This window comes from Theropithecus gelada, chromosome 5, assembly GCF_003255815.1.
Source record: "Theropithecus gelada isolate Dixy chromosome 5, Tgel_1.0, whole genome shotgun sequence".
NCBI lineage: Eukaryota > Metazoa > Chordata > Mammalia > Primates > Cercopithecidae > Theropithecus > Theropithecus gelada.
Genome location: NC_037672.1, coordinates 85,371,580 through 85,387,158, shown reverse-complemented (window position 1 = coordinate 85,387,158; position 15,579 = coordinate 85,371,580). Strand labels below are relative to the sequence as shown.

The following is a 15,579-nucleotide window of genomic DNA, read 5'->3' as shown; positions in this document are numbered from 1 at the left end:
ACAGTTGTTCATGGTATTTCTAGAAGTAAAGTTACTATGTTCTCTAAAGGGAGTAGCTTTCATGATAAATCAGGTACTAACAGAGAGCCTTTATTCGCTATTTTTTCAGTGTTTTTTATTTTCAAAAATGGTATTCTGGGAGTGAAGGGAGGATTCACTAATTTATACCTTTGGCTGTGTAGGTGTCTGCATTAGTTACCATGTACAGCCATGAAGAAGATATTGATAGTGCCATTGAGGTCTTCGCACTAGCTATCCAGTGGTATCAAAACCATCAGGTAAACAAATGGAGTAAAATGTTATGAGGGCATGTTTTTACATAAAAATAAAGAGGTAGTAGTGAAAAAATTCGGGCAAACTGAAGTATTACACGTCACTATTTTAAAAGTGAAATACTATTTAGATTATCAAATTCATTTTTTTCAGTATACCAGATCCCAATTAAGTTATTAGAAATAAGCAATGGCTGCAAAATAGAAAAATAGCTCATTTATATTTATTCAAGCTCCTTGCTGTATGTGTACATGTATTTGTTTATGTAATCTCAAGAAATAATAATAGTACATGATTGCATATTTAAGAGATCATCTTTAATAGCTAGAGAACCCATGGGTGGTAGCAATTAGTACAACAGTAATACATGGAATAGTTGTTTATCATGTCTCTAGTAGGAATATCATTATTTCCAGTATGGATCTCTGCATAAGCAGTATCCAACTTAAAATTATACATAATGCTGTGCAGGTGGCATTTTCTACTGTTAGTACTGTTAGCAGTGGAAGGGTATCAGTGCTCTGGGAAAGTATTATATTAAATTAATGTTTGAGAACTATGGTGGCATATCTTTAAGATTTGATTATTATAGGGGAATGTTTCCAATTGTAGACACCAAATAGATATAGGTTGTTTTCCAAATTTATCTGTTGGTGATTGTACAGTTAATAATTTGTCCACCTGCTTTCCTCTACATATGTGGATGATTTTGTTGTTTCAGGCATTCAGTGAAACTTAAGATGAGGGATCTAATGCATCGGTGTATTTCTTAAAGGTCTAATGAATATAACTGCATTTACTTGCTAGATATTTAGCTTGAAACTTTTTTTTTTTCGTTTTATTGAAACTGTAGCCCAAATCTCCTGCTCATTTGTCCTTGATAAGAGAAGCTGCAAACTTCAAACTCAAATATGGGCGGAAGAAGGAGGCAATTAGTGACCTACAACAGCTATGGAAGTAAGCTCTGAAACATGGAGTTGTAGAAATAACACATTTATTGCTGCTACTTGATATGAGAGAGTTACTTGTTTATATTACTTTCTCCAGTTTTATAAACAGTTCAGTAATTTTCTTATTTCTTCTTTTAGACAAAATCCGAAAGATATTCACACCCTGGCACAGCTAATTTCTGCTTACTCACTTGTAGATCCAGAGAAAGCCAAAGCGTATCCTTTTGATTGTTGTTCCTTACAGCTCCTCAGTAGCACAATAGATCTCTTCTAATATCTGTGTTTTGACTGGAGCTTTTTCCATTGTAAATTGCAACTAACAAATCCTCCTTTTAACTAGTAAAACCAAAAAATGACAATTTGTTGATCACTGTGATGAAAAATGCGGCAATAGATCCAACTTAGGGTTCAGTTTCATCCAGAAGCAAAAATGAAGTCAAAAGGGTATAGCGTCTTTTCCTTCAGGTTCAAGTTCAGCAGCAAGGAAAAGAAAAAGCGTATTTTATGTGGGTAGTTTTGCATGATTCTGAAATCTTATTTTCGGATTCAACTACTTAGGTCACTTGCTTATCTCAAGTAGTTACTTGATACGCAAATTCGATGCCCTTATTGAGCTTGGATCATATGTGCTACTCTCATCAGAGTGTGTTCCTAAAACTGAGGTGGGTTGGTGGATGCTAAGCAGTCTCAAGATATAAACTTGATAGTTGTTTTGGAATGGAGTTTGTATTAAGCCACCACCTTGCTCCACATCACTGAGTTAAGGAATAGAGGATTAGATTATGACTCCTCATGTTCTCCTTTCAGAATACTGTGTGTACTATATAATTGATATGACTTGTAATTGTTATTGTATAGAAGATTTAGGAACATTTTTTGCTTTTGTTGAAGGTCATCAAGAAAAGACAGTCTTCCAGTGTCAATAGATATATTGGCAAACGTATATATATAAATGTGTGTGTTTGTGTATATTATGTTCCTGAACTCCTGTTCTATCACAGTCTTAGTAAACACTTGCCATCGTCAGATAGTATGTCTCTAAAAGTAGATGTTGAGGCTCTTGAAAATTCTCCTGGTGCTACGTACATTCGGAAGAAGGGTGGAAAAGTTACTGGAGATAGTCAACCAAAGGAACAAGGGTAATATTTTTCGTTGTAACATTCTCTAATGCTGATTTTAAATTAGACAAAGAATAAAAAATATATTCTTATAGAAATTTTGTATGAATAAAGTTCTAGTTCTCTTCGTTTCTTTTCCATTTCTTTCACTGTGCCCAGCTCTTTGTCCTTATTTCCTTCCCTTTTCCCTCAGCCCAAAATTAACCTCTGGTATTAATTTAATCTATTATTCCACAAATTTTTCTTTGTGTTTACACACACAGGTGGTTTACGAATATTTTCTTTAGATTAGTTTATTTTTTGTTATTTAGTTTCTTATTTGTTTGTTTGTTTGTTTGTTGAGACAGAGTCTTGCTGTCTCCCAGGCTGGAGTACAGTGGCACAATCTTGGCTCGCTGCAGCCTCTGCCTCCCAGGTTCAAGCAATTCTGCCTCAGCCTCCTGAGTAGCTGGGACTACAGGCTAATTTTTGTATATTTAGTAGAGACAAGGTTTTACCCTGTTGGCCAGGTTGGTCTTGAACTCCTCACCTCAAGTGTTCCACCCACCTCGGCCTCCCAAAGTGCTGAGCACTATAGCCAGTTGTTTTTTATAGAAGGAAAATTGTACTGTACTTAGTGTTTTCCAACTTGCTTTTATTTAATGAGTTTTAGAGATCTTTCCACATACTAAAATGTGGACATATTTCATCCTTTTTAAACACTCCATAGGCTGGATGTGCCTTTTTTTACCTATAAGTTATTGTTGTATATTTAGTACATCATTTAGTATATGATTTATTTTGCTGATTTGAAGAAAAGGTTAGTCGGTTTCATTTACTTACAAGAAGTCAGATTTTGACTCTTGTTTGTTCCATTGTCATCTTAAAAATATAGTTAGAGACCTACAGTAAAATGTTTTAAGATTTTACTTTTGACTCAGAATGAATAGAGCATGGAAAAGATAAAACATTTCCTTAGCTTTGTGACTTTCATAAGTTTTTATTACTTTCTCCTTTTTTGAATGCCTTTTGAAATCTAAATTTTTCCCTAACTTAAAAAAAACTCAGCAACAGTGACTGATTTCTTCCTAACAAACTCTGCATTTCATAAAAAGCATTGTCGTTCTCATAATAACTTCCAAAACTTTTAATAAGGAATTGGAGTCTCAAAGAGGTTACATTGTTCCAAATTCCATTTCATCTTACAATTATAAATTCAGTTGGAGTTCTTAAATGGATTTTCAATTAAGTATGTTTACTATTTTTTTTTTTCTTCACCAAACAGGGTTGGGTAACAAGTAAGAACACACAGTTCCTTCTTTAGCCTGGCATAGTGGCATTTGACTCTAGTTCCCATTACTAGGAGGCTGAGGCGGGATGATCGCCTGAGCCCAGGAGTTTGAGGCTCCAGTGAGTAGTGATTGCATCACTGCACCCCAGGCTGAGTGACAGAGAAAGACCCCCATCTTTAAAAGTTTTTTTTTTAATAATCTTTCTTTTTGTTGTTGTTGTTTGTTTGTTTGTTTGTTTTCTTTTTTGAGACAGTCTTGCCCAGGCTGGAGTGCAATGGTACGATCTCAGCTCACTGCAACCTCTGCCTCCTGGGTTCAAGCTATTCTCCTGCCTCAGCCTCCTGAGTAGCTGGGATTACAGGCACCCGCCACCACGCCTGGCTAATTTTTGTATTTTTAGTAGAGACAGGGTTTCACCATGTCGGTCAGGCTGGTCTTGAACTCCTGACCTCAGGTGATCCACCCGCCTCAGCCTCCCAGAGTGCTGGGATTACAGGCGTGAGCCACCGCACCTGACTTCTTTCTCTTTTTTCTTAGACAATCATTAAGATACACATTGAATTTTTAAGCTTTTAAGTTTAAAAATAGTATTTTCATTAGGCATTATTAGTGCTCTTTATCTTACTAAAAGTTAGTATTTTGTTATACTAACTTTTGGATGTAAAGGTTTAGTTTCTTTTAACAATACACTATGTGATAGGTTTACACTAGGTGTTGACCAGAAAATAAATCATGGTACTTGCTCTCAAAAGAACTTGAGCCTTGGCCGGGCGCGGTGGCTCAAGCCTGTAATCCCAGCACTTTGGGAGGCCGAGACGGGCGGATCACGAGGTCAGGAGATCGAGACCATCCTGGCTAACACGGTGAAACCCCGTCTCTATTAAGAAATACAAAAAAACTAGCCGGGCGAGGTGGCGGGCGCCTGTAGTCCCAGCTACTCGGGAGGCTGAGGCTGGAGAATGGCGTGAACCCGGGAGGCGGAGCTTGCAGTGAGCTGAGATCCGGCCACTGCACTCCAGCCTGGGCGACAGAGCGAGACTCCGTCTCAAAAAAAAAAAAAAAAAAAAAAAAAAAAAGAACTTGAGCCCTGACGTGGTGGCTCATGCCTGTAATCCCAGCACTTTGGGAGGCCGAGGCAGGTGGATTACTTGAGGTCAGGAGTTCGAAACCAGCCTGGACAACATGGTGAAACCCCATCTCTACTAAAAATACAAAAATTAGCCAGGCGTAGTGACACATGCCTGTACTCCCAGCTGCTTGGGAGGCTGAGGCAGGAGAATCACTTGAACCCAGGAGGTGGAGGTTGCAGTGAGCCAAGATCGCACCACTGCACTCAGCCTGGGTGACAGAGTGAGACTCTGTCTTAAAAAAAAAAAAAGGAACATGAGTCTAGCAGAAGGAAATATATTTAAACAATAATTGCAATAAAGATTGCACCTGCTGTGATTGTACAGGGCATAGAGGAGTACACCGGAGGGAATAGTCACTTCTTCCTGAGGACAGTGGGAAGTTAGGAAAGGCTTCATGGAGAAGATGATTGTGTTGACTCTGAGGAAGATGAGGACGAGGTAGGCAAAGGGTGAGCTAAGGCAGAGAAATAAGAAAGAGCAGAGAACCGTTGGGAAATTTTAGTATGGCTGTGGAGTATAATTTGTAGGGAGACAATTTAGAATACTGTTGCACGCTCTGGGTAAGAGATGAAACACTCAAGTAAGATAACAGTATGTTACATTTCTTGTTTGGGGTATCCTGAGGGAACTTTCACAATTGAATGACTTGTAGAATGAATTGTTGCTGTCTCATCTTTAGTTCACTGTTTCGTATTTCTTGAGTTATATCACATAAGAATATATAGAGAGATGTATTTTTATGTTTTTCTCTGTTCACTAGAGCTTTCAGAATGCTTTTTTTTTGAGATAAGAGTCTTGCTCCGTCACCCAGGCTGGAGTGCAGTGGTGCAGTCTCGCTCACTACAACCTCTGCCTCCTTGGTTCAAGTAATTCTCCTGCCTCAGCCTCCCGAGTAGCTGAGATTACAGGCACGCACTGCCACATCCAGCTAATTTTTGTATTTTTAGTAGAGACGGGGAACTCCTGACGTCAGGTGATACCTGCCTTGGCCTCCCAAAGTGCTGGGATTACAGATGTGAGCCACTGTTCCCAGCCACTTTCAGAATGCTTGACAATTATTATTATTATTATTTTTTTATTATACTTTTAAGTCCTAGGGTATGTGTGCACAACATGCAGGTTTGTTACATATGTATACATGAGCCATGTTGGTGTGCTGCACCCATTAACTCGTCATTTACATTAGGTATATCTCCTAATGCTATCCCTCCCCCCGCCCTTGACAGTTATTTTGAAGTGTTAATTTGTATGCCCTTTTTAGTGCCTTTTTTGGTCAATGTACTTAATACATATTTTACTTACATTAAAAAATTAATAAACTCACAGGTTTAAAATATGAAAGATAAAAAAGTATAAGAGTAAGTTAAAAGTCTTCCATCCGTGTCTACCCACCTCCCTCCCAGGGCCATAACCAATGTAACCTGTTTTGCATCTCCTTCCAGAGATAATTCTTTGCATGTATCTGACCTACACGTGTTCTTCTGGCAAAAAATTTATTCTCTAAAGTCTTGCCAAACATAGAGTAACTTACCAAGGGATTGTAGATATTCATGCTTGTGCAAATTACTTTTTACATAGACTTAATGTGTGCCACTGAAAAAAATTTTTCAATGTAAACAATCTGTTTTCGAATTGTCACCTCTGTTTTCTAAAGTACCTTCCAAAAATTATAGTATCTGAAGCTTAATGGACTTTAACCTGAATCAAATCTTAACTAGTTTGTTAGCTTTGGTGAGCTGATACCAAGTCTTAAACCATGTTTATGATAAGTGCCCAACTAACTCTTACAGAGCACTTACTTAATGCTTTATAAATATTTTATCACAAAGATGGTAATGATTTTTTTTTCTCTTTGTAGACAGGGAGATTTGAAAAAGAAGAAAAAGAAAAAGAAGGGTAAGGCATTAAAAAAATCTTTATAAATTTTCTACAAGATAAATGTTTGATTTTAGCCCCATATAGAAATATTTGGACATAAATATACTGCCCTCTCTTATATCTTTGAAAACTTTTTATCTTGACTATAACTAACATTTAATTTTATTCTATTACTTTAAAGATTGCAATTTACTAGTTTGCCTAGATTCAAATTGTTGTTCCCTCTTTTACTCTGTGACTGTGGACAGGCTATTTAATATACCTGCCAGAGTTTTTCATATGTGGAATGGAATATGATAGTATGTATCTTGTAGTATTAAATCAGATACTACATGTAAAGTTCTTAGAGTGGTGCCTGGCACAAAAGTAAGCCCTTATACATTATGATGTTTCTGCTACACATAACTACAAAATTCCATCAAACTAGCTTAAGAAAATTTACTGTTTATAAAGTTGGCAGTCTAGAGGAATGTTAGCATCAAGATTGGTTGACTCAGTATTTCTATCTCTTTGTTCTGCTGTCCACAAAACAGAATCCCATTAGAGTCATACAATGTATACTGGAAACAGTCAGGGCCACATACTTGTCATTTATATTCATCACAACAAAGAAGCCCTTTCCAGATTTGGCAAGTATTTCTCATTAATCTGATTTGGCCAAGTAGGTCAGTGTCCAGCCTTGAATTATTAACCAGGGAAATAACGTGCATTGATTGGCTTGGGGTGTGGCTTTAATCTCTGGAAAACTTGGGTGACATTACCGTGCTTTGTTTTACCTGGTCAGATGTTATCCTTGGAGCCACCCAAGTTCCTGAGGTTTTGAGGAATCTATTATATAAATCAGGTTATTTCTTGATTTTGCTCTCTGCCATCTTAAGATACGGGTTTCCCAAGACTTAGCTAAGTTTATTATTACTCCTCCATCTGTTTTCCAGCTACCAAAATTTTATTGACAATATCTTTTCTTCTGTTCTTCCTTTAATGTGTTTTATTACCATTTTAGTGGAGTTTGAGGAAGGTACACAAGCTAATGTTTGTATCCATTTCACTGTCTTTAACTGGAAGTCTTGTTGGTTTGTCACAGTACTTGAAAATTGGCAAACATTTAATATTTGTTTTGTGTATTAGTAATACTGAAAGGAAACAGCTGATAGCTGTAGGTGGTAATAACCTAAAATTTTACTTTCTTTTCTATTTTTGTAGTTTCCAGATGAATATTTTTTAAAATTTACAAGTGACATATGCTTATTCTAAAAACAAAGGTAGTTGATACCTATCATTATAGAATGGCATAAAGAGTGTAAAATTCCCAGCCCAGAATTCATGCTTGCGGCTGGGCATGGTGGCTTACGCCTGTAATCCCAGCACTTTGGGAGGCCAAGGCGGGTGGATCGTTTGAGGTCAGGAGTTCCAGACCAACCTGGCCAACATGGTGAAACCCCATCTCTACTAAAAATACAAACATTAGCTGAGCATTACTCATGCGTGCCTGTAATCCCAGCTACTCAGGAGGCAGAGGTAGGAGAATTGCCTGAACCCGGGAGGCCGAGGTTGCAATGAGTCGAGATCACGCCACTGCACTCCAGCCTGGCAACAGAGTGAGACCCTGTCCCCATCTCCCAAAAAAAACATGCTCCCAAAGACAATTACTTAACATTTTTGTGTGTGTATATATGTATATATAGAATCAAACATATATCATTAGGTACTGAAAGTTGAACATAATATAATTTGTTTTAATCTTCACTTTAGACTGAATTGTGAAGAACATTTTTCCAGATTAATAGATGCACTTCACTTTATTTATTTATTTATTTTGAGACGGCTTCTCGCTCTGTCGCCCAGGCTGGAGTGCAGTGGCACGATCTCAGCTCACTGCAAGCTCCACCTCCCAGGTTCACGCCATTCTCCTGCATCAGCCTCCTGAGTAGCTGGGACTTCAGGCGCCCACCTCCACGCCCAGCTAATTTTTTGTATTTTTAGTAGAGGCGGGGTTTCACTGTGTTAGCCAGGATGGTCTCGATCTCCTGACCTTGTGATCTGCCCGCCTTGGCCTCCCAAAGCGCTGGGATTACAGGCGTGAGCCACTGCGCCTGGCCTGCACTTCACTTTTTAACCCAATTGAATAGGTTGCTATACTGTGGGCATATTATAATGTAATCATCTTCATTGCTAGACATTTAAGTTATTTTACTGTCTTCAAGAATATCAGCCCACCCATACCTTGCCCTATCCATCTTTAAAAAAAAAAAAAAGAAAAAGAGCGTCACAGAGAATATTCTCTTCTTAACTTTGTATCTCTTGGGTTTCTGCACGATAAATTTCTAGAAGTCTATAAATTTCTAATGGTGCTGTCAGATTAAATTGCTCTCCACAAAGGCTATACCACTATACACTTCTCCTAATATAGTGTTGGTGAGTGCTTCTTACCATTTCACCAACACTAGGTATTACTGCTTTTAATATTTACGAGTCTGATAGAGTTTTTTACCCTTCTCATTTTTAGTTAGTGAGGGTGAACATCTCTTCAGAAGATGAATTACTTTCCTTTCTCCTGACCTACCTTAATTATAACTGAGTCCATTTTTCTTTGAGTGATTTACATATTGATCGGCAAGAATTCTTTTATATTAAGGATTTTTTCCACTCTTCTATTATATACTTTGTATTTTAAATTTTTTCTTGGCCGGGCGCGGTGGCTCAAGCCTGTAATCCCAGCACTTTGGGAGGCCGAGACGGGTGGATCACGAGGTCAGGAGATCGAGACCATCCTGGCTAACACGGTGAAACCCCGTCTCTACTAAGAAATACAAAAAACTAGCCGGGCGAGGTGGCGGGCGCCTGTAGTCCCAGCTACTCGGGAGGCTGAGGCCGGAGAATGGCATGAACCCGGGAGGCAGAGCTTGCAGTGAGCTGGGATCCGGCCACTGCACTCTAGCCTGGGCTACAGAGCGAGACTCCGTCTCAAAAAAAAAAAAAAAAAAAAATTTCTTAGAAATATATTTTTTACTAAATAAAGATTTTAAAATTTTTATATAGATGTATCTGTGAAGTCTTTTTCTTTATGGCCTCTGAATTTTTTTGTCACGCTGAGAAATAAGGCCTTTTCCCCCTTCGATAAAATTCAACACCCCTTCATGCTAAAAACTCTCAATAAACTAGGTATTGATGGAATGTATCTCAAAATAATAAGAACTATTTATGACAAGCCCACAGCCAATATCATACTGAATGAGCAAAAGCTGGAAGCATTCCCTTTGAAAACCGGCACAAGACAAGGATGCCCTCTCCCACCACTCCTATTCAACATAATATTGGAAGTTCTGGCCAGGGCCATCAGGCAAGAGAAAGAAAGAAAGGATATTCAAATAAAAAGGAAGTAAAATTGTCTTTGTTTGCAGATGACATGATTGTTTATTTAGAAAACCCCATCATCTCAGCCGAAAATCTCCGTAAGCTGATAAGCAACTTCAGCAAAGTCTCAGGACACAAAATCAATGTGCAAAAATCACAAGCATTCCTGTACACGAATAATAGACAAGCAGAGAGCCAAATCATGAGTGAACTCCCATTCACAATTGCTACAAAAGAATAAAATACCTAGGAATACAACTAACAAGGGATGTGAAGGACCTCTTCAAGGAGAACTACAAACCACTGCTTAAGGAAATAAGAGGGGACACAGACAAATGGAAGAATATTGCATGCTTATGGATAGAAAGAATCAATATCGTGAAAATGGCCATACTGCCCAAAGTAATTTATAGATTCAGTGCTATCCCCATCAAGCTGCCATTGACTTTCTTCACAGAATTAGAAAAAACTACTTTAAATTTCATATGGAACCAAAAAAGAACCTGTATGGCCAAGAGAGTCCTAAGCAAAGAGAACAAAGCTGGAGGCATCATGCTACCTGACTTCAAACTATTACTACAAGGCTACAGTAACCAAAACAGCATGACACTGGTACCAAAACAGATATGTAGACAAATGGAACAGAATAGAGGCCTCAGAAATAATGCCACCTATCTACAACCATCTGATCTTTGACAAACCTGACAAAAGCAATGGGGAAAGGATTCTAGCCATATGCGGAAAACAAACTGGACCCCTTCTTTACACCTTATACAAAAATTAACTCAAGATGGATTAAAGACTTAAACCTAAGACCTAAAACCATAAAAGCCCTAGAAGAAAACCTAGGCAATACCATTCAGGACATAGGCACAGGCAAGGACTTCATGACTAAAACCGCAAAAGCAATGGCAACAAAAGCCAGAATTGACAAATGGGATCTAATTAAACTAAAGAGCTTCTGCACAGCAAAAGAAGCTATCATCAGAGTGAACAGGCAACCTACAGAATGGGAGAAAATTTTTGCACTCATCTGACAAAAGGCCAATATCCGGAACCTACAAAGAACTCAAACAAATTTACAAGAATAAAACAAATAATCCCATCAAAAAGTGGGCGAAGGATATGAACAGACACTTATCAAAATAAGACATTTGTGTGGCCAAGAAACATGAAGAAAAGCTCATCACTGGTGATTAGAGAAATGCAAATCAAAACCACAATGAAATACCATCTCACATCAGTTAGAATGGCAGTCATTAAAAAGTGAGGAAACAACAGATGCTGGAGAGGATGTGGAGAAATAGGAACACTTTTACACTGTTGGTGGGAGTATAAATTAGTTTAGCCATTGTGGAAGGCAGTGTGGCAATTCCTCAAGGACCTAGAACCAGAAATACCGTTTAACCCAGCAATCCCATTACTGGGTATATACCCAAAGGATTATAAATCATTCTGTTATAAAGACACATGTTTATTGCAACACTGTTCACATTAGCAAGGACTTGGAACCAACCCAAATGCCCATCAATGATACAGTGGGTAGAGAAAATGTGGTACATATATACCATGGAATACTATGCAGCCATAAAAAACGATGAGTTCATGTCCATTGCAGGGACATGGATGAAGCTGGAAACCATCATTCTCAGCAAACTAACACAGGAACAGAAAACCAAACACTGCATGTTCTCACTCAAGTGGGAGTTGAACAATGAGAACACGTGGACACAGGGAGGGGAATATCACATACCGGGCCTGTGGCGGGGTGGGGGTAGGAGGCTAGGGGAGGGATAGCATTAGGAGAAATACCTAATGTAGATGACAGTTGATGGGTGCAGCAAACCACCATGGCACGTGTATACCTATGTAACAAACCTGCACGTTCTGCGCATGTATCCCAGTATAATAACAAAAAAAAGTAAGGCCATTTTGCCTGCTAGATTATACAAATTAAACTTTCTCAAATTCATTTCCATTTTAATGTTATTTATTCCCAGGCTTAGAGACATTGTTTAAATCAAACTATCTCGAAAATATTATGATACATCTCTCTTTATAATTGTTATGCAGGAAAATTGCCTAAGAATTATGACCCAAAAGTTACCCCAGATCCAGAAAGATGGCTGCCAATGCGAGAACGTTCTTACTACCGGGGAAGAAAGAAGGGTAAAAAGAAGGATCAGATTGGAAAAGGGACCCAGGGAGCAACTGCAGGAGCTTCATCTGAACTGTAAGTTATTGCTCCACAATTGAGGGCACTTAGAACATACATTGTTTCTGAGATTGACTCAAGGCTACTAGTGAGAATTTAATATATATTAAGTATGAGAAATGTAGTGATGTATCTTTGATAAATGTTTATACTACACTTATGTAAATGAAAGAAAATATATTGCCTTTTTAGACTAGTTTTTCCTTTAGTTTTTACAGTACAGTCAAATAGTTTTAAGTATTTACAATATAATCAAATATATATTGTGAAATATATATAGTAAATACTATTTGTATTATAAAAACTAAAGAAAAGTCTCAAAAGGCAACTAAATACACTGAGTCATTCAACTAAATAAATGCCTAGATAAACAGATGTAAATAAATAATATGACTAGAAAGAAGTGTTAGAAATGTTAATACGTTCTGTATGGTAGATGAGAGGTTATTTTAAAAATATTTTTTCTGGCCGGGTGCGGTGGCTCACCCCTGTAATCCCAGCACTTTGGGAGGCCAAGGCAGGCAGATCACCTGAGGTTACGAGTTCAAGACCAGCCTGGCCAACATGGTGAAACCCTGTCTCTATGAAAAATACAAAAATTAGCTTGGTGTGGTAGTGCGCACCTGTATTTCCAGCTACTCGGGAGGCTGAGGCAGGAGAATCACATGAACCCAGAAGGATCACGTGAACCCAGGAGGCAGAGGTTGCAGTGAGCTGAGATGGCGCCACTCCTCTCCAGCCTGGGCACCACTGCACTCCAGCCTGAGGGACAGAGCAAGACTCTTGTCTCAAAAAAATAAAATTTTTTATTTTCTACGCTTTCTAAAAATTGGCATGTGTATCATGTTTTACTTTTCTTCAATAAAAACAGTAAAAATGTTATTCAAAAGAAAAGTCAATAGGGAGTTGGGGAGCTTACCTTAAAAGAAGTAGAAAATATGTTAAGTGTGATAAGTAAAATGGGTTAAGTGTGATAAGTAAAACCCATATACATACATTTTTATACTCTCCCTTTGTTGAATATATGAGTGACCAAAAATGATCTGATCTAATGATTGCAGGGATGCCAGTAAAACTGTGAGCAGCCCACCCACCTCCCCAAGACCTGGCAGTGCTGCAACAGTATCTGCCTCTACAAGTAACATCATACCCCCAAGACACCAGAAACCTGCAGGGGCTCCAGCAACAAAAAAGAAACAGCAACAGAAAAAGAAGAAAGGTGGAAAAGGTGGCTGGTGATGAGAATATTCTTGTTGCAGGCTGTTTTTAAACTAGTCTCAGTGACACTAGGAATATAATAAAGGTAACACAGCAAGAAGCACAGAACTGCTCCCTCTTCATCTCCATATTTTCATAATTTCTTGTGTTTCAAATAGGGAAACATCTTCCTCAAAGTCTGCCTAGTGAGATATGGCCTACTGGTTGCCTCATAGCTTTGTACAGATTATGAGGACTGAAAATAATTGGGCATTTACCCATCTTGGTATCTGTTGAATCCTTTATCTGTGTGTGCTGATTCAATCTTTTTTCAGTTTCACATACCTTATCTAAGGTTTCCCAGGATTTAAACAGAAACTATTTCTACGATTTCAGCTGGAGTCTGAAGATACTTGTTTCTGTTCAAGTCCCACTTTAAATTATGTCTTAGGAGGCCTTAGGAGACTGAAAGTGGAATCTTCTGAGCATTCCTAAATATCTGCTTAGAAATATCATGTGATAAAGAGGGACCTTCTTAATACTTAACTGATGTTCTTCACTTAATTAAATGGATGGCCACAAGAAAAAGTAAATGTCTTAAATAATTTAACCATAAATTTTCTGTCATGTGATACTGGAATATGGGATTATTTTCATATTTTTATATATATATGACTCCTTTGTGCCCCATGTCATTTTCAGATTATGTAACATGCTGATACAGCACCAGGAAAGAACTCAAGGAAAATATATCAATGTAAGAAGTTGACTCTTAGACCTAGTGTTCTGAGGTCAGATGGGTTTGGACTGTCTCAATCAGAAAGATTAATGACTATTATCAAGAACATGAACATTGGTTTCCTACATAGAGAGGAAATCAGTATCTGAGTTTGCATACCAGGCAGTATTAAAATCTGACAGATCTGTTTGGCCCATTGATAGATACTCAAATGGTGTCTCCTTCTGGTTATGGATTTTGACCATTAATTACCTTTCTCAATGTAATGAAATATTTTACAGTCAATTTGTGGTGTAAATGTTGCTCTTGTCTTTCCTTGCTTACAAACTACTTTCACATTGAACAGCTGTGAGACAGACACATTGAGATGCCTGCCCTTGTTAGTATTCATTTTATGCTGCCCAACATATCATTTAATTTAGACTTAGAAGTATTTCCTTGTGATTATATTACTCTGTCCTTGTTAATAAAGTGCTGCTGTGTTTGACTCTGAACGTAACTACCAAAACTTCTTCAAAGAGTTTTTTATAAAAGACTTTCCTCCTTTACAAGAAAGAAATGGGGTGCTGCCTTTCTGTTCAGTAAAAGCAGAATCTGCAGTGGCATCTAAACAAGAGATCCTTTTTAAATACAAATGATGTATTGTGGCATAATACTTTTTTGAGCTCTACAGAGAACAGTCTTTTGGTAATAGTGACAGATATTTATTACTTCTGAATATATACCCCATTATAGGAATAACTTACTTATTTAGGATTCCATCATTGAAAATTTTAACCCAAGGCACAGCAGTGAAATTTACAGTTCTCAATTTAGTTGTCATTATTGATAGCATTAGTCATTGCTGAGCAACTGAAACTTCTGTTCAAATAAAGTTTTAATTGTCAAATGAAGTATAAATACATGAACCTTCTAGAAATATTTCCTCTTTTGGATAGGTCTTTAACCAGTACATATATATACTTTGTCAAATATATGGATGTGTATGTGTACATTTATAAAAACCAGTATGGATACATCCATTCACTGTGGTACATTTTAAAATAAAATATTTTAGCAGTGAATATGGATTAAGGTGTTTTGGGTGTTGGCATTTTATGGAGGACTTCCTGGTTAGTATAACCAAGAATTTTCTTTTAAGCTGAGTATCAAAATTGTGTGTACTGTCCCTCTTAGTAAACTCACAAAACTAATCTAATGGGATTGAGAGATTCGGTAAGTTCAGGGTAAACTTTACTGAAAATTCATCTTGGTGTGTGTATAAACAGAAGTAAACCTTTGAAAAAGTGATTAAGCATAGCAATTCCAATGCTATTGGGAACAGCCAACCTTAAAAATCATTGCATCACTCAAACCTTCTGGAACCTGCCATTCATTGTTCCTTACAAGTCTATTTGAAACAGATACAATGAAGGAAAATAAGTTTATTGCATTAAAAAATAATTGTGGCCGGG

At 37.7% G+C, this 15,579-nt stretch overlaps 1 protein-coding gene across 2 annotated transcripts in view; it reads left to right on the top strand.

The window, feature by feature from the left end:
- The window catches only part of SRP72 (signal recognition particle 72), a 38,199-nt gene extending 23,010 nt beyond the window's left edge, over window positions 1–15,189 (top strand). For both annotated transcript variants that reach the window (XM_025386342.1, XM_025386341.1), the window contains 7 exons: window positions 183–278; window positions 1,127–1,230; window positions 1,362–1,439; window positions 2,225–2,362; window positions 6,601–6,638; window positions 12,048–12,207; window positions 13,251–15,189. In XM_025386342.1, coding sequence (XP_025242127.1) covers window positions 183–278; window positions 1,127–1,230; window positions 1,362–1,439; window positions 2,225–2,362; window positions 6,601–6,638; window positions 12,048–12,207; window positions 13,251–13,428 — 792 coding nt within the window. In that variant the 3' untranslated portion in view covers window positions 13,429–15,189. The remainder of the gene's footprint in view (window positions 1–182; window positions 279–1,126; window positions 1,231–1,361; window positions 1,440–2,224; window positions 2,363–6,600; window positions 6,639–12,047; window positions 12,208–13,250) is intronic.
- Window positions 15,190–15,579: the final 390 nt, after the last annotated feature.